The sequence below is a fragment of the Macaca mulatta genome, chromosome 9 (genome assembly GCF_049350105.2).
Source record: "Macaca mulatta isolate MMU2019108-1 chromosome 9, T2T-MMU8v2.0, whole genome shotgun sequence".
NCBI lineage: Eukaryota > Metazoa > Chordata > Mammalia > Primates > Cercopithecidae > Macaca > Macaca mulatta.
Window position 1 is genome coordinate 19,415,418 of NC_133414.1, and position 23,264 is coordinate 19,438,681.

Here is a 23,264-nt window from a genome sequence, read left to right on the forward strand (position 1 = left end):
GGCTATTTTTTTTTTTTTTTAATTTTTTGTAGAGATGGGATTTCCCCACATTGGCCAGGCTACTCTGGAACTTCTGAACTCAGGTGATGTGGCCTGCCTCAGCCTCCCAGAGTGCTGGGATTACAGGCGTGAGCCACTGCACCTGGCCAAACTCTCCATTTTCTGTATTTGGTTTATTGTATTACAAGAAGAAAAACTGCAATAAAACAACATTTCAAATAGATGCTAAAACATGAGAGAAAATTTTTAGAGAACATATTTTGGTTTAAATAAATTATATTTTACTATGAAATTCCAGTTTCAAAGCATTACTTCAACAAACGATGGTTACAGTGCTGTCACACAAGTCTTGAGCTAATAATCAGTTCTATTTTTTTCTGGAATGCGGGAAGTCAAAATTTCTGTAATATGGGAAGACTTACGGCAAGAGAATACATATAAAATATTATTTTTCTGTGGGTGAAGATTTTAGGTGTCTGTCTACCCATTCAGCCAGATGCAATTAGAGAGTACTGGTTGCGCTGAATCTGATTTATTAGACAATAAAATTTATTAGGGGACTAGAATGTATTCTTTTCTGTGTTGCTAAATTTTTATGCACAGTAGGCAGTCATTTAATTTATTCAATCAGGGGTGATGATTATGATATTTAACCACTTGGATCCTACAAGTTCAGGGAGAACATTTCTGAGTTAACTTTGGGTGAAGTAAAGAATGAAAGTGGAATATGATTAAGAAAGGGAAGTAAATGCTTTTTTAAATTAAACCTCAATTCCTAAGAAGTAGGCACAAGATTAAATTGCTTTGCGAAATGGTATGAGAGTTTCTTCCAATGAAAATTAGAGATCTTGTGGAAATTAAAAATCGGTTTCATATAAATTGTTCAGTCAAGCATTCAATTGAATAATTACCAAGTAGTGAATCTATTAAAATATATTCCCTTTTGAAGTGAGAATATTTTGCATAAATGATGTGTAAGCGTGAATTCAAATATATAATAACTATGGTAAACATTAAAACTACTAATTAATGTCTCAAAGTTGAGAGAGGTATTGATAAATAAATGTATAACATGATTTTCTAGTTAACACATTAATAACTAATAGCTAGAAAATGTATTTTTTTCTTGAAAGTTTCCTTTTAGTGCTGATACCTTATATGTTAGTTCAGTTATCCTGTTATTTTAGTTACTGTATCAACAAATATTTAAGATATCTTTATGCTTATTACTAACTTTATGATAACTTTATGCTTATTACTAACTTTAAAATAACTTTGACTGGGCATGGTGGCTCACACCTGTAATCCCAGCACTTTGGGAGGCCAAGGCAGGTGGATCATGAGGTCAGGAATTCAAGACCAGCCTGGTCAAGATGGTGAAACCCCATCTCTACTAAAAATACAAAAATTAGCCAGGTGTGGTGGCGGGTGCCTGTAATCCCAGCTACTCGGGAGGCTGAGGCAGAGAACTGCTTGAACCTGGGAGGAGGAGGTTGCAGTGAGCCGAGATCGTGCCACTGCACTCCAGCCTGAATGACAGAGCGAGACTCCGTCTCAAAAAAAAAAAGATAACTTTATGCTTATTACCAACCATTATTTATGGTTACTTTATGCTTATTACTAGCCATTACCACCAAACCTTTTTTTTAAAAAACCCTTTATTTAGGTTATTACCTGCTCCAGACTTTGTGGAGCAGAATGTGGCTCATTCACACTGTCTTCAGGTGGACGGTGAAGCTAGTTTGGGGAATACTGGTTTTTAAATCATATATTAGAATAGCAAAACACATGTGAAATATATCAATGCCTGTATTCATACCACTAGCAACACTGACTTTATCAGATTCTTTAGTCAGTTTCCACTAAGAAATGGATAAGGCATAGCTGCTGAAAGTATTCTTCAATAGGCTGAGTTGAAGATAGTGAGAGAGTTTTAGTTCTGGGAGCACAGCATGTTGCCCTTCTAGCTCTCTCATTAGCTTTTTCTCCACCATTTATTTTATATTTTTATTTTTGAGACAGAGTCTCACTCTGTCACCCAGGCTGGAGTGCAGTAGTGTGATCTCCACTCACTGCAACCTCTGCCTCCCAGGTTCAAGCAACTCTCCTGCCTCAGCCTCCCAAGTAGCTGGGATTACAGGTACCTGCCACCTCCCTGGTTGATTTTTTTGTATTTTTAGTAGAGATGGGGTTTCACCATGTTGGCCAGGCTGATCTCAAATTCCTGACCTCAGTTGATCCACCCGCCTTGGTCTCCCAAAGTGCTGGGATTACAAGCGTGAGCCACCGTGCCCGGCCCTAATAATGTTTAACATGGTTGGTTTGGAACATCATGTATTCTTTCTTTTTAATAATTTCTACTTTCAGATTCAGGGATACATGTACACGGTTGTTACATACCTAGGTAAATTGCATGTTGCTGAGGTTTGGGATATAAATGATCCATCCCATCACCCAGGTAGAGAACATAGTACCCAGTAGTTCGTTTTTCAAACTTTGTTACCCTCCATTCCTCCCCCATCTCCTAGTCCCCAGTTTCTGTTGTTGCCATCTTTGTGTCCATGAGAACTCAATATTTAGCTCCTAGTTAGAAGTGAGAACGTGGCTATTTGGCTTTCTGTTCTGTGTTAATTCGCTTAGGATAATGGCCTCTAATTGCATCCATGTTGCTGCAAAGGACTTGATGATTTCGGTTTTTTTTTTTATGGCTGCATAATCATGCATTCTTTTCATTAGGTACCTTTCTTTGATAATGTAATCCATTGTGACAACTGTTCAAGTTTTAAGGTGTAACTTTATTAGTTGATAATGGGGAAAAAGGTTGTTTCAAAGAAGTATATTTGCTTTATCAACCTTCTAAGTATTGGAGTGATCCAACAATAAGAAAACAATAGACACCCACCTTGTCTTTTGCTCTGCAGTCAGTAAATATTTTTTTGTGAATGTGTAGCAAAAGACAGAATGGGGGTCCATTGAATCTCCAGGATGAAGACATGAGGACACGTGGGAGGGATGCTCTCTGCTGGGAATAGCTATAATAGTCCACTTTAACTTTTCCTTTTCCTCAAAGGAAGTCCATCAGCTGAACCTGGAAAAAGCTGTGTGTCACTAAATCCTGGAAAAAATGCTAAATGGGAAAATCTGGAATGTGTTCAGAAACTAGGCTATATTTGCAAAAAGGGCAACACTACTTTGAATTCTTTTGTTATTCCCTCAGGTAAGTGGTCTATGGGGTCTGAAGTGCCCAAACTATTAGAATTGAAAGATAAGTACCATTACAGCTTAGGTGTGACTGTTGGAATGCCTCCAGAGGTTTTGTGGATAGTCAATGGAGTAAACTGAATGATATTACTGCAATATTTCTGTGTGCTGGTTGCTAACATTTCCTGAGTGTGCGGCGGTGTCTGGGCATTGTAGAGACCCTCTGACCTAAATAAAAACGTTATCTTCACAAGCAGTGTTCTGAGGTAGGTGTCATTATTCACATGCTATTGTTGAGGAAAAAGATATTCAGAGGATACAGAAACCTTGCACACCTGGCAAAACCAGAATCCAAGCGAGAAAGTCAATATTTGGGCGGGATGTTTATATTAGGTCCTTACGGCTCTCTTTGGGCTTCCATGCTATTCAGTGTAGCATCTTATACGGAAGTTTTCATAGACTGGAATAAAATATCTAAAAAGTTGTAACTGAATTTTATTTATTTATTGAGACAGAGTCTCATTCTGTCACCCGGGCTGGAGTACAATGGCGCGATCTCAGCTCACTGCAACCTTCGCCTCCTGGGTTCAAGTGATTCTCCTGCCTCCGCCTGCCAAGTAGTTGGGATTACAGATGTGTGCCATCATGCCCAGCTAATTTTTGTATTTTTGGCAGAGACGGTGTTTCACTGTGTTGGCCAGGCTGGTCTCAAACTCCTGACCTCGGGTGATCTACCCGCCTCAGCCTCCCAAAGTGCTGGGATTACAGGAATGAGCCATCATGTCTGGCCTGTAACTGAATTTTAAATGTCGGCTAGACTTCAAGAAAAAAAAAAAATCAGTTGTGCTGTCCCTTACAATTTTATAGGAGAATAAACTACTAAGACAAGAATTATTTCTTCAAATTGATGAAAGACAAACTACATATTTTTATTATTACCTGTTTTTGGAGGGATAACTAATGCTTTAAATGGTTTAATTTATTTCTGTTTTTCTGCTGGAGGAACCTGACAATGTGACATTCTTGATTTTTTTTTCTCATTGGCTTTGAAAACAATTTCATGTATTTTAAAATATGCTTGACATGGCTAGAGATTCAAAAGGTACAACATGATAAATAATAAGGTTTTCCCTACCTCTTACCTGTAACACCCAGTTTACCTTCCTGGAGAATAATTGTTTCTGGGTGTGTATCCTTAGTTATTCTGTGACTATATAAACATATACATTTATAATGATTTTTGTTTCATACAAATGACAACATACTGTATTAGTTTCTAACCTAAGTTTTCCACTTAATAACAATTTTGGACATCATTCCATATAGAATATAAATAGCTTCTATGTGTATTTTCATGGCTGTCCAAAAGCTATTGCAGAGACAGCACATATATTTTTTTGACCAGTCTCCTATTAATGGATTTTTAATTTACTTCCAATCTTTTATTAATACAAACAGTCCTGAAGTGAATAACTGTATACATTGTATGCACATCATTTCATGCACATGGTAATGCCTGGAAGTGGACTTGTTGGATTAGGGAGGAGATGTATTTGCGATTTTAATTGATGTAGATTTGGCCAAGATCTTAAATAGATATAGATGAGGGTCATGGATGTTGGGTTTGGTTATACTTTACAGGCTCTCCATAATGACAGTGGATATCTTCAGGGAAAGCCCATCATTTTTGCATTTTACCTCCACTATTCCTCCTCTAGGAGAAATAGTGTATTTTTTCCTTTTTGGAAGACTTCATACAATTCTCTTTCTAAGACTTGGAATTTCCATGTTGCCAAAGAGGAGAATAGTTATTTTATAGTTTCTCTGGTACAGCACTGAGAATTCTGTAACTTGGCCTTACTGCTTAAGCTGCCGGTGTTGGGATCCTCATCTGTAAAATGGAAATATTCATGACTCTTCTTCCTGAGATAAAATTTTGTTCATTTCATCAAACACTCACTACATTCTTATTTCTCTGTGATGCCTCCTTCACTTGCTAACCGCTTGACGTGAGTTTCTGAGCGTCTCTATACTCCCTGGATTAATGATTCTGTTTTATCTATAAACTCAGATAAACCAGAACCTGGAAAAGCGTATCAGAGTTCAAATTATGCAACATACAGGATTGGCAACATCCTTAGGCAAGAATTCAACCTCAAACCCTGTGAATTCTTGTAACACTAACCCGTTCATCCATAACCCTCAGGTCTCTAGGGCTGTACGGTCTGGCTTAACAGGCACTAACCACATGTGGGCACTGAGCACATGAGCTGTGGCTAGAGGAACAAACCATCTTCTGTGGCTGCCCCAGGGAACTCCCCTTCATGTCACTCAAGTCGGTTGTTTTCATGCTTTCAAATATTTTTAAAGTTCATTGGTTCAGTTTTTGAAGGACTCAGCATTGGCTGATCCTACTGTCAATTTCCTGGGTAGCAAAATTAAAATAAACCACCAGAGGGCTCCAAAGCTGTGCTAACTTTTCTTTCTTTTTCTTTTTCTTCCTCTTCTTCTTCTTTTTTTTTTTTAAACCACCGGAAGTGCAAAGAATCTAAATTGTATTGAGGGAATATAATTTTTTTAAAAATATGCATTTTTATTACAATTGTACACCATTTGAGCCTCATGACTGATTAGTTCCTTGTATGACTACGGGGCACAGAATCCTGGGCTTAAACAATGATATTTCAGATACTCTCCACCTTTAAGGGAAGATAGGACCAATTCAGGAATTAAAGGAATAGTGAAGAAAGTTACCCTATAATGAACATATACTAAGGCAGCCATTTGAAAACATTTAATATGAGCTTAAATAATATATAAGTTCACTTTCATTTGGTAATATAGTCCCCCTCTAAGCAAAACATGTTGCCAAATTACTGTTTGAAATAGTATCTCTAGAATAGTAATAACAAGCAGCCATATATCAGCTATAACTTCAATTCAATTCTTTTTCTCTTCCAATACTCAATACATCTATATGTATCAGGCCCCGTGCCAGGCTCAAGGCAATAGGGAGTTTCTGCTTTCAAATGTCTTTATTGTCACTTTCCCCTAGCTCATTACTATTAAAGTAAATTTTTGTAGTGTATAATCAAGATTATACAATTCGATGCTATTAGTAGCGATCCTGAGGATGTTGACAACTGGTTTAATTAAATAATGATTGTGTGGTGTTTGTGGTTTACAAGCACACTGTCTCTATTCTTTTCTAGTTCAGAAGAACACAGGGTGGGTGGTTTGATATTCGTGTTAGTATTAATCTCATTAAAAAATTTTCACCTGTATGGATACTTCTGTTCATGTGATGTGACTTGCCTAAGATCACACAACTCACCGCACATTCAGGTTTTACGAGTTCTGGCTCCAAATCCCTCTCCTAGTTACAAGAGCACATATCAGTTTCGGGGAGCAAGTAAATGGTAGTGGGTCTGTTCTGAGGCAATAGGTGGCTGACTTGTGTGGCTTTGGTGGCGGAGGCTCCTTGGGGACCATTTGTCCCCCAACCATTCCAGCTGCCTACTTCAACACTAATCTGCCTCTCAAGAGTGATTGGCTCCCTAATGTCCATAGAATAAAGTAAATTCAAATCTTTTAGGGGATGTGTTTAGTCCCCCAAAGCTGTCAGGCCTCCAGCATTTAAACAGTGCATAACATATGCTTAGTTCAGCTTTGCTGACAAGATTTAGATAATCTAATATATATTAGTATAGTTTTGTTATAGGTACAACTTTTTAAAAAGAAATTTCCCATAGCCAAGTACAGTGGCTTATGCCCTGTAGTTGCAGCTACTCAGGAGGCTGAGGCAAGAGGATTGCTTGAGCCCAGGAGGTTGAGGCTGCAATGAGAACGTGATCACACCACTGCACTCCAGCCTGGGGTACAGAGTGAGACCTCGTCTCTTAAAAAAAAAAAAGAAAGAAAGAAAGAAAGAAAATTGATAAGATCATATCCCATTTGACTAAAAAGTACGTTCTTTTGTTTTGTCTAAAAACCAACAAAATAGTATATGGCTTGTCTATCTTTTGTGAATATGTATGCCGCAAAAATTAAAACTAAATATTACCTTTATTTGCCTAATGACTATAAGCTGTTTCATGTATTATATAAAATGATTAAAATATTGTTATAGTTTTAATCAAATATTTTAAAATTTTTTTCCACCCCGCTTTTTGTTTCCAGAAAGTGATGTGCCTACTCACTGTCCTAGTCAGTGGTGGCCATATGCCGGCCACTGTTACAAGATTCACAAAGATGAGAAGAAAATCCAGAGAGATGCTCTGACCGCATGCAGGAAGGAAGGCGGTGACCTAGCAAGTATCCACACCATCGAGGAATTTGACTTTATTATCTCTCAGCTAGGCTATGGTGAGAAGCCTGACAGTGATAATATACTTGGCTTTAATCCTGGGAGCACCCCTCTCTACCCACTTCTGGAAAATTTTATTGGAAACATCAAATTTAATCAATGTAAATTAATAATTCAATGAACAACATGTGAATTTAATCACAAATGCTAAAAATGCCACAATGTGAAAATTGTATAATAATTGAAAGAATTCTTATCACTGAAAGATGATTCAATTTTTTTCTTTTAATGTGTAATCCATTTATGGATAGTTTTAAAACATTATTTTTTAATGTATTATCTGGATTCAGAGCAGTCTACCTTAGGCTTGTCAACAATGATTAATTCCTTGGAATTATCTATGTGTGTGTATGTATGTATCTTCTTTTTTTAGGTCCATATTTTATCTCCTAAAAAAGATCTCTAAATGGACTATTTCAGACTTTGGATTTCTTTCTTCTTTGTGAATTTAGCTGATGCTGGGAGGGTGTTGAACAGTGAAAAGTACAGGATTTTTGTTTTGAAATGGTTAGATGTCAACCTAAACCTTTTAAAGAAATACATTTCTTGGCCAAGGTACGGTGGCTCACGCCTATAATCCCACCACTTTGGGAGGCCAAGGTGGGAGGATAGCTTAAGCCCAAGAGTTTGAGGCCAGCCCAGGGAACATAGTAAGACCTTGTCTCTACTAAAAAAATTTTTTCTAAAGAAATGTATGTCTCAATTTTAGGTGCATAATTAAAAATACATAGAAAATGTACTAACCAGAAAAAAAAAAAATAGATGAATAAAATGAGTTGCGAATGCTTGTCCCGAAGACGAGCGACTTGAGAAACAGCATAATGATAATGGGCACTCAGCAGTGCTTGTTGATTAAATGATGATCATTTTCATCTTCCACTGATGAGGCTGCTGCATAGCTGCAGCTGCTCTTCATTTCCCCCCAGCAAAACAAGAGGAAATGGATGGTGGAGATGGTGGAGACAGCTTCCTGACACATAGTGCTTGGAAACTGATGGGGGCTGGGGGAGGGGAGGAAAAAGCGATTAACAAATAGATGAGAAAACAACCGAGTAGTACAAGAGAAAGACTTAAAAGACCCCGAAACACTCCTACCCCTAGCACCTGTCAAATGGTATCCATCCTCCTGTGTTGACCCCATTGAGTATCTTAGGCCATGAGAATAGCCCAGCTGCAGCCTATGAACAATTTCTTGGGTATTCTGTGTCTACCTATCCTGAAAAATTCACACTAGAAGATAATAATGGAATCAGAACTGATACGTCTGAATAACAGTTACTTAAATTTAGTGTGGCACTTATCATAGCCAGTAAAGTTTGCAAATGATTTAGCAGAAAACAGGTTAGTTAGGATGCTATAGAACTAGAGTGCACATTTAACTCTACTTTCTATAACATACTATAGTAAAAGAAAGAAACCTGATGTTTTTATTGCTATAATTATTTCAGGAAATTGGATGGCCAAAGTTGCTTTGAAATTCAGCTTGTGAATTAATAAATTAGAAAACCTTTCATTAAAATTATTGATAAGGTTTTATTTTAAACAATAAAATAATATTAATACAAGTAAAGTTGTAGAGTTAAAATTATTGTCTCTAAAAAAAAGCCTAGAAATTTTTTTTAGATAGTTGAGATGATACCTTTTGTATTAATCATGGAAGTATATTTCAAGTGAATACTTTGAGACTTGTACAAGTAAGTTGTGATTATACCAATGAATACAACTTCCCCAACTGATTGATGAAAATCAGCATAACAACTTTATACTCACATCTTATATATTTTTCTAGGATCAAGATTGTGCTTAGAAATTGAAGGAGTTATAGGGGAAGAACAATTTAGTGAGAAATATGTATATAAAAAACTCTTAATACTATACTCTAATTATGGGACTTAGGAGGTTAGTTTTTCTTTGATCTTCAATTGAAATCTTTGAGGGGTACATGAGGTCACTTGGAAGCCTGTATTTGTTGCTGAAGAGATCACGATCTGCAAATCAAGTGAAAGGAGAAGAGGATCATCTTGGCAATGTCATTCATTCTCCACGGCACTGGAAACATCTGCCAGGGCTGGCGCCAGGCCAGCCAGAGACTTCTCCAAAAGCAAAGTTGAATGTCAACTTTCAGGAGGAAGAGACTAAACCGCTTAGGGAGATTCTTACATATTGTGATATTTTCCTCATTTTCTACCACAACATCATCTTTACAATACTTTAGCAACTAATTTTATTATACCACTAAATGATCATAAATGAAGCATTCACGATGGGACTCCCAGTTGTGTGAATTAGATAGATACTGATTTGTGTTCACTTTAACTTTTTTTTTTTATTTAGACAAGTTTATTTTTTAGCCATGACATCTTTAACCTTCATTGACTTTAACGTTGTCCCATTTTTGTTGTGATATTTAGGAATTTTTAGCATGGCACCTACTTATAAAATCAATAATGCTCTCCATGGAATTTCAAAACAAAATGGTCACATTTTAAATCTATATTGGTTGTTTTGGTTTTAACCTCATTTGTTATTGAAGTTTTGCTGGAATTTCATGGCATTTCATGGTGAAAATGATTACAGATTCATTTGTGTGTACAGCCTAAGAAGTAGCTACCAAATGTCAGGCGCAAGTCTCACCTCTTGGTGTATAATTCTTTCACTATATAGATACTTTACACTCCCAGTACACTGATTGATCTTTAACGGAAGCACCTAGAATGTTCTTGATAACAACAATCAGTAAAATAGAAGCAGTTTAAAATTTTTGTTATTTTAAAACATTCATCAATTTAATCATAGTCAAATAGATGTATATAAATAGGCCACTGTATTTCCAATAATATGAGTGCAGTTGACATGGTAAATTATTTGTAACAATAAAAGCAGCTTCATAAGATAGAGCATAGTAATAGACCTACCTCAATTTTGTTTTTGTAACTGCCAGGAGATATAATCTATATTTCCGCTAAAGAATACAGTCATATTCACAATGTAAAGGGTACACTACACAACCTCAAACTAACAAGGTAAAATGTAGTTGGCATCTAAGTCGACAGCATGTAGCTCAGATGAATACACATGAGGACTATCTTTCACGATGGTGATCATATCAAGGGAAGTAGAGCCCTGTTGATGAAGCACAGTGCCTTCCGTTCCTTTTACCCCGCTGACCTTTGGAAAGCAGCCCTTATATATACTACTGTGTGTTTCTTCCTGTTTAGAGCCAAATGATGAATTGTGGATTGGCTTAAATGACATTAAGATTCAAATGTACTTTGAGTGGAGTGATGGGACCCCTGTAACATTTACCAAATGGCTTCGTGGAGAACCAAGCCATGAAAACAACAGACAGGAAGATTGTGTGGTGATGAAAGGCAAGGTAAGGCCGCTTGAATTACTGATATTTATAATGAAAGTCACAGGGGAGTTTTCCTTCTGTCCCACTCAGTTACATATGTTTGTTTAGATTGTTTTTATTCTACGTAAATTGGCATGGATCAAAGGTGAACCAAAATTCAGATTTGATTTCTTGAATCCCTCTCAATTGTCTAGCAAAGTCAAATTTTCTTTTCTTTTTTGAGACGGAGTCTTGCTCTGTCACCCAGGCTGGAGTGCAGTGGCATGATCTCAGCTCACTGTGACCTCCACCTCCCTCGTTCAAGTGATTCTTCTGTCTCAGCCTCCCAAGTAGCTGGGACTACAGGCACGTGCCACCACACCCGGCTAATTTTTGTATTTTTAGTAGAGACGGGGTTTCACCATATCAGCTAGGCTGGTCTCAAACTCCTGACCTCATGATCTGCCCGCCTCAGCCTCCCAAAGTGCTGGAATTACAGGCGTGAGCCACCACGCCCAGCCCAAATTTAAATTTTCAAGAGGATCACTGAAGCAACAGACAGAAACTTTTGGTTCAAGGATGAAATTGGCCTATAACAAATACTCATATTGTTCCTATGGCACTATATATATATATATATATATATATATATATATATGGCCACATATATAATGCCATATTATAATGGTGTATATATATACCAAAGCTCTCATTTGACCAATTAAGCCATATATATATGATTATGTATGTACACGTAAAAAGTGATTATAAGCCATATATATGATTACAAGAGACGTAAAAAGAGATATATATGTGTGTGTGTGTATATATATGTAAAAAGAGATCATAGCCCTGTATAGATGTAAGAGATACATATACACTGAGTAGATGCAGACCTACTTAGAACTATGGTAGTTGAGGCCTGGAACCTGTACTTGGGGAGCTACGTTCATTTTTTTCAGTTTATTTGGAGATGTCATATGAAATGATGGTGTTTATGATTAAAATATGACCTTAGTGACTGAAAAATGTCATCAAATTTATCTTTTATTAATAGACAATAAACACAGTGATTAAGAGGCTGGGTTTTGCTGCATGACTGACGCCTTTATTTGCAAAGTGGAAATAAGAGCTGTAGTCAGCTCACCTGTGGATACGAGGTGTTTTGTTGTTGTTGTAGTTTGTTTGTTTTTTAAGACAGAGTCTTGCTCTGTCACCCAGGCTTCAGTGCAGTGGTGCAATCTCAGCTCATTGCAGTCTTGACCTCCTGGGTTCAGGCCTTCCAAATAGCTGTGACTACAGGTGCATGCCACCACGCCTGGCTAAGTTTTTGTATTTTTGGTAGAGATGGGATTTTGCCATGTTGCCCAAGCTAGTCTTGAACTCCTAAGCTCAAGCAATCCGCCCACCTCAGCTTCCCAAAGTGTTGAGATTTCAGGCATGAGCCACTGTGCCAGGCCCAGGATGTGAGTATTAAATAATGCATGTATAGTACACAGTTCCCAGCCCATATTTATTGTTCAGTAATTTTTGTCATTATGGTTGTTTATTTTTGTCACTGTGGCTATTATTTTTGTCATTGTGGTTGTTTTTATCGTGATGGATTGAAAGTTTAAGAACATATTAGGTGTTAACTATCCAAAGAGTAGACAGAAGAAACCAGAAAGCAGCATGCTTGGAGGAGGTGAAAGGTCAGTGTGGTTGAAATCGGGAAGTTAGAGCCGGAAGGGTGGGTAGGAACTGAGGTTCAAGAAATATGAATTGTCTCAGAGGGGTAAGACCAAAGTGGCAATTTATAAATATTACTCTGGCTAAAGGCTTCTGTATTAGATTGCATTGGGCTGAGACCAACTAAGAGATGGGGCATTAAAGACAGACAATACAGAAAACATTTTTATTTATGTATTTATGTATTTATTTATTTGTTTATTTTTTGAGATGGAGTTTCGCTCTTGCTGCCCAGGCTGGAGTGCAATGGCACAATCTTGGCTCAATGCAACCTCTGCCTCGAGAGTTCAAGTGATTCTCCTGCCTCAGCCTCCTGAGTAGCTGAGATTACAGGCGTGCATCACCACACCCAGCTAATTTTTTTGTATTATTAGTAGAGACAGGGTTTCACCATGTTGGCCAGGCTAGTCTTGAACTCCTGACCTCAGGTGATCCACCCGCCTCAGCCTCCCAGAGTGTTGGGATTATAGGCGTGAGCCACCGTGCTTGGCCCAGAAAACATTTTTTTCAAGATGTTTAGCAGCAAAGGGAAGGAAAGGAGAGGTCCTGTTAACATGAAATCTCAAAGGAAAAGGGAGGGGATAGAATCTGAAATAAAATGGAAGATTGAGCCTCAGATCCAGGAGAAAACTCATCGGTAGAAATAAGAAGAAGGGAGGAAAGATGAGTGCGGTTTCATGATGTTTTCAAGTTTGGTGTGTTGGGTGTGGGAGATTTTTCTGGATGGCTTATATGAACTTGATTAATTTGAAGACAGAGCTGACTGCAGAGATTGATGAAGAGGCTGCATGCAAACCTTTTGTGAGCACCAACATCTAAGGACTTACAGACATTTTTAATTTCTCCCTGGATTCCTCTAAACAGTGGCTTGGACATCTCAGATATAAAATCATACTGGGATTCCAATCTCTTTTTACATGTTTGTAGCCAGAGTCAAAATTACTGTTTACATGTGAACATGTCAATTACCTTTCCTTTTGGTAGATGCCGTTTTCTCTCAATAACCTTGGATCTTAATTTTCCTCCTCTGAGGCACAGTTACAAGAAAATGACATCAAAGTCCAAAACTGGCCAGGCGCAGTGGCTCACGCCTGTAATCCCAGCACTTTGGGAGGCCAAGGTGGGCGGATTGCCTGAGGTCAGGAGTTTGAGACGAGCCTGTCCAACATGGTGAAACCCCGTCTCTACTAAAAATACAAAAAATTAGCAGGGCGTCGTGGTGGGTGCCTGTAATCCTACCTACTTGGGGGGCTGAGGCAGGAGAATCACTTGAACCTGGGAGGCGGAGGTTGCCGTGAGCCAAGATCGTGCCACTGCACTCCAGCCTGGGGGACAGAGTGAGACTGTCTCAAAAAAAAACAAAAACAAAAACTGATAATCCTTTGTTTTCTTTCTCTCTGCTCCCTGCAGGATGGGTACTGGGCAGATCGGGGCTGTGAGTGGCCTCTTGGCTACATCTGCAAGATGAAATCACGAAGCCAAGGTCCAGAAATAGTGGAAGTCGAAGAAGGCTGCAAGAAAGTGAGTGCGCCATGCCCACAGTGACTTAAGCTGAGCACATATGAATTGATACAGTTGGCTTTATTTTTATGTGTGAAAGTGCCTTGTTATTGCAGTAGCCAAGGGTTTCCGCCGTCTCAATCTTCAGTGGCTTATTGTTAGTGTTTGATCTCACTGTCCTCCTTAAAGCTTTCTTTGGAAATTCTCTAGAGTTGATATGGAGGTACACAAGGCCGGTAGGTCCTTTCAGGATGTCTCGGGAATTGGAAGAGAGAGAACAGGAACTAAAAATGGCACATCAGAGGGAGTCTGGCTAAGTTGAGGACAGGCCATGGGAGAAGGTGTCATCCATAGTCTACTACAGTCTGTCATCCTATGGGTTGTTAAGAACATTTCCGGTAGATACCCCCAAGTTGCTGATAGCAAACGATCCTTAGTCATTTTTTCCCATTTATAATATTTCTGATGAGGCATCTCCTGGAGAAGATTCTTCTCAGTAGGTCACTGCAGTGGGGAGGTAGGAAATCCAACCTCCAACTGGTACCCGCAGTAACTCAGTGGTCCCTGTGAAATAGTTTTTTAAAGCACACAGAAGCTACGAAAACACAGGGTTTATGGTTATCATTTTTCTGTTTGATTACTACTTCCTTTTTTCTCCTTTCTCATTTTCTTTGAATAAAAACGAAGTAGAAGCTGTTTTTTTTTTCCTGAGAGTATTATGTTGTGGTCACATAATCTTATAATACGTACCAGAAAGCGGATAATTTGGTACTATAAAAATAAGCCACAAAGAAATAGAGCAGATAATGGAAAATGATAGCATGGAAGAGGCACAAAGGACCTGGGTGATTTCAAAGTTCCTCTTCTAAGTTTTGAATTCTGGAAACTTCAGCTCAGAGAAGCAATGTAGCTTTCTGATAGAAACAGAGGCAAGGCTAGAACCCAGGTTTCCTGTCCCTAGACCATGATCTTTGTTTCAATTCCAGCATATGTTCATATTCTTTGCCTGATCATATGCTTACTCAGTAGTTTGTATATTACTGTCATTTTCTAAAATAACAAACCTTACATTTTTATTACTTTTAATCAATCTAAGTTTTATTTTTTCTATTTTCCTACACATCTAAAATCTTGATAATAATCCTGTTTAATCATTAGGATGATAATAACAATAAAATAATAGCAGTCCTTTATCAAGTACAATTATTGCATTCTAATAGATTTATAGGATGAATATTATAGTCCTGATTAAAAAGAAGAGGAAACTGAAGCACAAAGAGTTTAAACAACTTTACCACTTTAAAAACACCTGTTTGAGGCAGTGCCTTCCTTACTGGGCTGGGAAGACTAGGGAAGAAAAAAATCTACTCATCAACAAAGGAAGATAATAAGATGTTTTTTTTCTCTGGGCCTGGGCATGCAGTGGTGTCAAGGGGTCTTTCTAAGAATTCAAAATCACAGTCTTCTTGTTGTCGCACAGACCTGGGATTTAATTTTCAATTCAATGCTATTAGTGTGGGAAATCCTAAACCAAGAAATCAACCTAAAGTGGCCATGAGTTTCTAATATTCCAGGATGCCTGACATGTAGAAATGTAAATCCTCATTATAAAGAAGTCTCATTATTCGAGGTGTGGGAACCCCACAGGTGAGACTGAAACCCCAAATTATAAGGTATACCACCAGGATCTTCATATGGGGAAAATTTACAGATATGACATTAAAATGTGTTTTAAAATGTTTACAGAAAAAGACAGAAATGAAACCATTGTTCAGCCACCAAACTGTCTGAGAATGTCTTAAATTCATCCTCACCCTGAATAATAGTTTACCTAGGTCAGTTTAGAATTCTAGATTGATGGTTGTTTTCCGACAGCAATTTACATATTATTTTATTATACTTTCTCCTGGCCTTATTTTTGCTACTGGAATTCCTGCTGTCACACTAATTCTTCTTCTGTTTTGAAGTGGATATGCTGGTGATTCTCTGATTGGTTTTAAAATCTTCTCCTTGTCTTTGGTGTTCTGCAGTGCCTGGGTGAATGCCAAGTACCTAGTGGAATGCTGCAGTGTAGCATTCTACTACATGTGCCTAGATTTGGAATTATTTTGTTTGTTGCCTTTGCTACTCAGTGTGATTCTTTCTTTTTGAAATGGAGTCTCACTCTGTCACCCAGGCTGGAGTGCAGTGGCGTGATCTCGGCTCACTGCAACCTCCGCCTCCCAGGTTCAAGCAATTCTTCCGCTTTAGCCTCCCGAGTAGGTGGGACTATCAGCACGTGCCATCATGCCCAGCTAATTTTTGTATTTTTGGTAGAGGTGGAGTTTCACCATATTGGCCAGGCTGGTCTTGAACTCCTGACTTCATGATCTGTCCGCCTTGGCCTCCCAAAGTGCTGGGATTACAGGTGTGAACCATTGTGCCAGGCCCAGTGTCATTCTTTGAGGTTTCACAGCCATCTTTCAGTTCTTGAAAGTGACCCATCATTAGTTTTATTCACTGCTTCTGAAACTTCTGAAACTTGTCATAGGTGGTTGTTCAACATTCTCATCCTATTGTCTATGCTTTCTATCAACATTTTTTTTAACCTCTTTTTATATCTCTGTCTCTTCCTATGCTATCTTTTCTATCTTGCTATCTTTTTATCTTTTCATCCAATTTACTAATTTTCTATGAAACCCTGATTACTATATTTAATCTGACCATTGAGTTTTTAACTTCATTGCTGTTTTTCTTTTATAGACATTCCATATTTTGGTTCACATCCTCCTGTTCTTTGTGCATACTGTTTTGATCTTTGGTTATTGGATTTACTCTTTTGTTACAAAGTCATCTCAAACATGCTGGGGTTTTTTTATAAGAACTTTTTGTTTTATTATGTTCAGTTGTTGACTCTTCCTTAAAATGGGACGCTTTCTCATATGGTTTGTTTGTTGTTGTTGTTTTTGAGACAGAGTCTTGCTCTGTTGTCCAGGCTGGAATGCAGTGACACGATCTCAGCTCACCACAACCTCCACCGCATGGGTTCACGCAATTCTGCTACCTCAGCCTCCCAAGTAGCTGGGACTATAGGCGCATGCCATCACGCTCAGCTAATTTTTGCATTTTCAGTAGAGACGGGGTCTCACCATGTTGGCCAGGGTGGTCTTGAACTCCTGACCTCAGGTAATCCACCGGCCTCGTCCTTCCAAAGTGCTGGGATTACAGGTGTGAGCCACTGCTCCTGGCCAGTTTGTTGTTTTGGTTGTGATTTAGTGACCTCTCCATCCCCACCCGTCTCCCCAAATGTCACAGTCTCTCTTGACCTGGTTGGTGGGCATATTTCTGATGTGTGGTTTTGCATTCTACTTCTTGGAGTGCTTTAGAGATTCCCCTTTTACAGATTAAGTATGACTTTAATTTTTTGGCTGTGGATTCCCATGCAATGTGGATAGCATAAACTTGAAACTGTCACTCATCTGCGGCACAAACTTGGTATTTATTTTCAGACTCAGGAATTGTTTTTTTCCGGTACTCAGAACCCCAGGTAGATGACAAGACACTGTCATTTCCTGGTTCTGTGGGCAGAATGTTCTAGTTCTCCTTTAACCAAGGGGTTATGGGGGTTAGTGGTATGATTTTTATACAAGGATCTCAGTTCCAACTCCCTGCCTCAAATGAGACAAAGGCCAAATATCATATTCTGTGTGGACACTAACACCACAGCCCCTAGGACCTTAATCTAGGATCTCATCTGTCCTTGGCCAACAACAATTTAGTTTGTGCATTTTCCATTCAGCTTTTAGTATTCAACTAAATTTGGGTATCTGGAGATTTCCCCCTTCTTCCTCTCAAACTCTAGTATGGATTTTTCACTTACTGTTATATTTTTATTTAGCATTTCTTTCTTTCTTTTTTTCTGAGACAGAGTCTCACTTTGTCACCCAGGCTGGAGTGCAGTAATGTGATTGATTGTGGCTCACTGTAGCCTCGACCTCCTTGGCTCAGTCTATCCTTCTGCCTCAGCCTCTCGAGTAGCTGGGACTACAGGCACATGCCATCATGCCTAGCTAATTTTATAAAATTTTCTGTAAAGATAGAGACTCACTATGTTGCCCAGGCTGGTCTTGAACTCCTGGGCTCAAGTCATCCTGCCACCTTGGACTCCCGAAGTGCTGGGATTACAGGCATGAGCCACTATGCCTGGCCATTTCTGTGTACTTGGAGTTTGGGAGGAGGAACAATGCTGAATCATGCTGCCTGAAGTTTGGAAAGTGGTCTCCTATGACCAAATAATGTAGCTTTATACCCATCTTCTAGTATTGTCTTCCATAGGCAGCTAGGCTTGCGCTTCCCCAAATTCTTTCCTGTGGTTACCTATTCTAAAACTGGTATCTTAGACATTCTGTTCAATTTCCTCAGTGAACATTTCACAAATAGTTTTTGTTGCAGGATACATTAGAAGCGGAGAGAACGACTGCCCCCAATTATGTGCATAATTTGTCATAAGAGGAATGATGTACTACTGTTTCTTCTATTTGTTTATGTATATAATTTTCATTGCATTTCAGATTCTTCAGAGTTGTGTTCTTTAGACATTCCTATTGTTTATCCAATAGTTTCATGATAGAAAAAGTATTAAAATAATATTTTCTAAGGCTGGGCACAGTGGCCGGGTGTGGTGGCATGTGCCGTAATCCCAGCTACTCTGGAGGCTGAGGCAGGAGAATTGCTTGAACCTGGGAGGCAGAGGTTGCAATGAGCCAAGATTGCGCCATTGCATTCCAGCCTGGACAACAAGAGCAAAACTCCATCTCAAATAATAATAATAATAATAATAATAATAATAATAATAATAATATTTTACAATATATATGCATGAACTCTGTTCATTTATTCATTGCTTGATAACATTAATAGGGCTGGAAAAAGCATCACTTTTACTGCTATATGATTGGACATATGCTTTCAACATTTGCAGAAGCAAACCAAACCTGTAATAATGAGAACGCTTATTTAACAACTATTGAAGACAGGTATGTAACTATTTTAATTTCATTAAAAAATATGTCAAATAGAAAAAAGTTTCAGAAAAGCCCAAGTATGAACGTACTCTAAATTTCTGAGTAAACTATGTGTGATCTTGAGGTATGATTTGTAAAGGTAGAAACATTAAAAATAATATTCTTATTTGGATTCCTCATTGCAAACATTATAAACCGTTTTTGCTAAATTTAGTAATATAAAGCAACATTCAGAACAGTTTACAAATAATAATCTAGTAAATGTAGTTTATAGAGCTAACTTTTTAATGATCCATTATATGTTGAAGTTTTTAAAACAGGAAAGTAACTAAAAGTTACCAGCTCAAAATCACGTTATATCTTTACCACTCTGTCCACCAAAAAAGAAGGCAAAGAAGTTTACTGAATAATTCATTCATTCTTTCCATTCTTCCATTCTTTGCTTTGCTAGGTTAACAGACTCATCAGTTAGGAAAATCACACGGACATAGAAAAATTTATGTAATTTTTTTATCTCTACGGTCCCATCTATTTTAAAGATTTATTTATTTACTCTTCACCTACTCTACGCGAAGCTCTAGATTAGCCACAGAAGAAAGTTTCCAAAAATGGAGAAGTATCTATTTCACTTGCAGTAAAGAAGTAACAAAATTATGGAGTTTTAGTACAATAAGTTATATTTACTGGAGTTTCGAGGCAGACCAAATAACATGTAGGGGATACTGTTGATATTAAAAATCTTTGGATAAAAATGAGAGATGTCATAACCTTTCATAGTCTTTATAAAAGAACTGTATTTCTATCCACATGCTGCTTTCATGTATAATGAAATGTCTAATATATGGTAGTAGCACCATAATACGATGCTGACATCTGAAACTCAGAACATAGGTACTTTTTATCTTCTGTGAGTGAGGTGAACTGCTCACCTTTAGGTACCATGAGATCATACTCTGGTCTGCACTATAGTTGATCTTTTGGTCTATTGGAGTATTATGTACACGATTTCACTATATTTTACATTTATTTTTCCTTATGTATCTTCTGTAATATTTATCCTCAGGAGTTCACTAACTCTGTTGTTAAATATGGTTTAGAGACATTTAAGGAAACTGAATCGAGTTTGTAACTTTTAATTTTTTTGGTTTGTTTTGTTTAGGGAATAAAATTGTTTACACTATGGTCAAATAAAATGTTGTATTGCTGTTAGGTTTCTCTGTATTCTCTTCCTGCTCTCCCTGAAGTCATCTACAACTCTCTTCGTTCCTGGAAACTTCAGACACCATTTTTCTTTTTCTCGAAAGACAGATTTTTGGCTATGTTGCCGCCTCCATTGTTTTGTTTGTCATTTCAGACACATTTTTGGTGCCTTGTCAACCGAATTTTATTGTTCCCAGATTAATGCCAAATGCACAGACAAAAATCCAAAGGGAGAGACAGTGTTGGAATTCATGATTCTGCTTCTCATTCTTTTTTTTTTTTTTTTTTTTTGAGACGGAGTCTCGCTCTGTCACCCAGGCTGGAGTGCAGTGGCCGGATCTCAGCTCACTGCAAGCTCCGCCTCCCGGGTTTACGCCATTCTCCTGCCTCAGCCTCCCGAGTAGCTGGGACTACAGGCGCCCGCCACCTCGCCCGGCTAGTTTTTTTGTATTTTTAGTAGAGACGGGGTTTCACCGTGTTAGCCAGGATGGTCTTGATCTCCTGACCTTGTGATCCGCCCGTCTCGGCCTCCCAAAGTGCTGGGATTACAGGCTTGAGCCACCGCGCCCGGCCTCTGCTTCTCATTCTTTCTGGAGATTCAGTCTCTCCTTCTCTATATGTCTTGATAATTTTCTCTTTTGTTTCGGAGCTGAGATATGAGAGAATAAAATTGAGGGGGGAAATTCATGCAGATTATTCCATGGATATTATCCTTAACAATGTTACTAACCTTGAACTTGCTTAATCAATAATTCAGTAGAACTATTTGAAGAGTGGACTGATTTTTTAAAACACTGTATTTTAAAATGCAATAGTTTTCTTCTCTGTATTCTCAAAATTCTCTGATATTTTTAGAAGAGGCAGAGGGGCTGGCGAGGGCTAGAGGGAGTTGGTTTGAGTATATCTGAAGGATTTTATAAACTCAGCTATATGGTATTTTTCCATCATAAGCTCACATTTCCTTAGTGAAAATGTGTATAATGTAGATGACATACAGATATAACACAATATGTTTGAATTACCAATTCAATTATAGCTGAAACATGGAACTGAGATAGTTTTCATATTGACAATTTTGAAAATTGGTGTAAATGTTTTGAAAACTTAATTGAATGTTAACTCTTCTTTTTAAAGATATGAACAAGCGTTCCTGACTAGTTTCATTGGCTTAAGGCCTGAAAAATATTTCTGGACAGGACTTTCAGATATACAAACCAAAGGGACTTTTCAGTGGACCATCGAGGAAGAGGTTCGGTTCACCCACTGGAATTCGGATATGCCAGGTATGGGCAGCACTTAGGTTGAGGGTTGCATTCACCCTACGAATCTGTTGGATAAAGTCTGTTATTCCTCCGGGTACCTCTCCAAATAGACTAGGTAAATTAATCATGCTTTTAGTAACAGTTTATATTTCATTCTCTTTTTGTTTTTTTCTTTTCTTCCTTTTTTCTCCCCAAAAATTTCCTAATAAGTTTAGTGTTCTAAAGAAAAAAGGAAGAAAAGTTTGCTAGGTATCTTGCTAGGTTATGTGGTACTGGTCTACTTAAAACCCATTCGTGAAATTCTCAGTGGTCACAAATGTTTCAAATGGTTGACTTCTTTCTTTCTTTCTTTTTTTTTTTGAGACAGAGCCTCAGTCGCTCAGGCTGGAGTGCAGTGGCACCATCTTGGCTAAGTGCAACCTCAACCTTCCAGGTTCAAGAAATTCTCGTGCCTCAGCCTCCCGAGTAGCTGGGACCACAGGCATGTACCACCACGCCTGGTTAATTTTTGTATTTTTAGTAGAAATGGGGTTTCACCATGTTGGCCAGGCTGGTCTCGAACTCCTGGCCTCAAGTGATCTATTTGCCTCAGCCTCCCAAAGTGCTGGGGTTACAGGAGTGAGCCACTGTGCCTGTCCTGGTTGACTTATTTCTGGAAACCTAAAACTATATTAAATGGACATAAAACTTTTCAGTGCAATTAGGAGTTGAAATATTAGAGTGCTTGGGTGGTGCAGCAAAGGACATTGCTCATGCAGAACTTGTTATTTCCGTATCTTCCATGTGCTACCATGTTTAGTCTTTTATTTGCCTTGGATTTTATTTTATCCTCATAAAAACCCTGCCAGTTACCTGGCTTTAGTATCTTCATTTAAAAGAAGTGGAGGTCAGGCGTGGTGGCTGTAATCCCAACACTTTGGGAGGCGGAGGCAGGAAGATCACCTGAGGTCAGGAGTTCGAGACTAGCCTGGCCAACATAGTGAAACCCCATCTCTACTAAAAATACAAAAATTAGCCGAGTGCAGTGGTATATGCCTGTAATCCCAGCTACCTGGGAGGCTGAGGCAGGAGAATCACTTGAATCTGGGAGGCGGAGGTTGCAGTGAGCTGAGATTGTGCCGTTGTACTCCAGCCTGGGCGACAAGAGCAAAACTCCATTAAAAGAAAAAAAAAAAGTGGAAACTCAAGACTTAGGAAGTTTATGTGACTAGAAAGTTTCCAAGCTTGGATTTACACTAATCTGTGTCATCCCCAAATCTGTACTACTTACACTCGCACCACCCTGCCTGCCTTTCTCTATATTTTGATTTACCTTCTCTAGTAAGATGTTGTAAGTTGTTTCTGAAATAGTATCTGAAAGATTCTTTGACTTTTTATACAGTGGTATCACTAGCACACAACATTGTTTAGTATGACCACACACAGATAAATTTCAACATCCCTTATAGCAAATATTTCATTGTGCTTGGGTGAAAAGCTAAAAAATAATAGCTCAAGTCTATCGATTTACTACCTGACCTAATACGTCCTCATCTTCAGTGTTCTATAATTTGCATTCTCAGTTTTCAATAAGGGAAATAGATCAGTAACCTAAATAGTGTGATTCTTGTTTATGGAATTATTGAACTTTCTGAACTATGGCTTACTCTGTAAGTGAAACTGCTTAAGTT

General features: G+C 38.3%; 1 protein-coding gene and 1 non-coding gene across 2 annotated transcripts in view; both read left to right on the forward strand.

The window, feature by feature from the left end:
- Positions 1–23,264, forward strand: part of MRC1 (mannose receptor C-type 1) — a 97,830-nt gene that overhangs the window by 32,013 nt on the left and 42,553 nt on the right. Inside the window, 6 exon segments of the mRNA NM_001193925.3 lie at positions 3,071–3,217; positions 7,381–7,566; positions 10,786–10,943; positions 14,040–14,150; positions 19,029–19,144; positions 21,467–21,615. Coding sequence (NP_001180854.2) covers positions 3,071–3,217; positions 7,381–7,566; positions 10,786–10,943; positions 14,040–14,150; positions 19,029–19,144; positions 21,467–21,615 — 867 coding nt within the window.
- Positions 2,889–2,975, forward strand: MIR511 (microRNA mir-511). The gene has a single exon (NR_032558.1). It is a non-coding gene; the product is annotated as a microRNA mir-511 (primary transcript).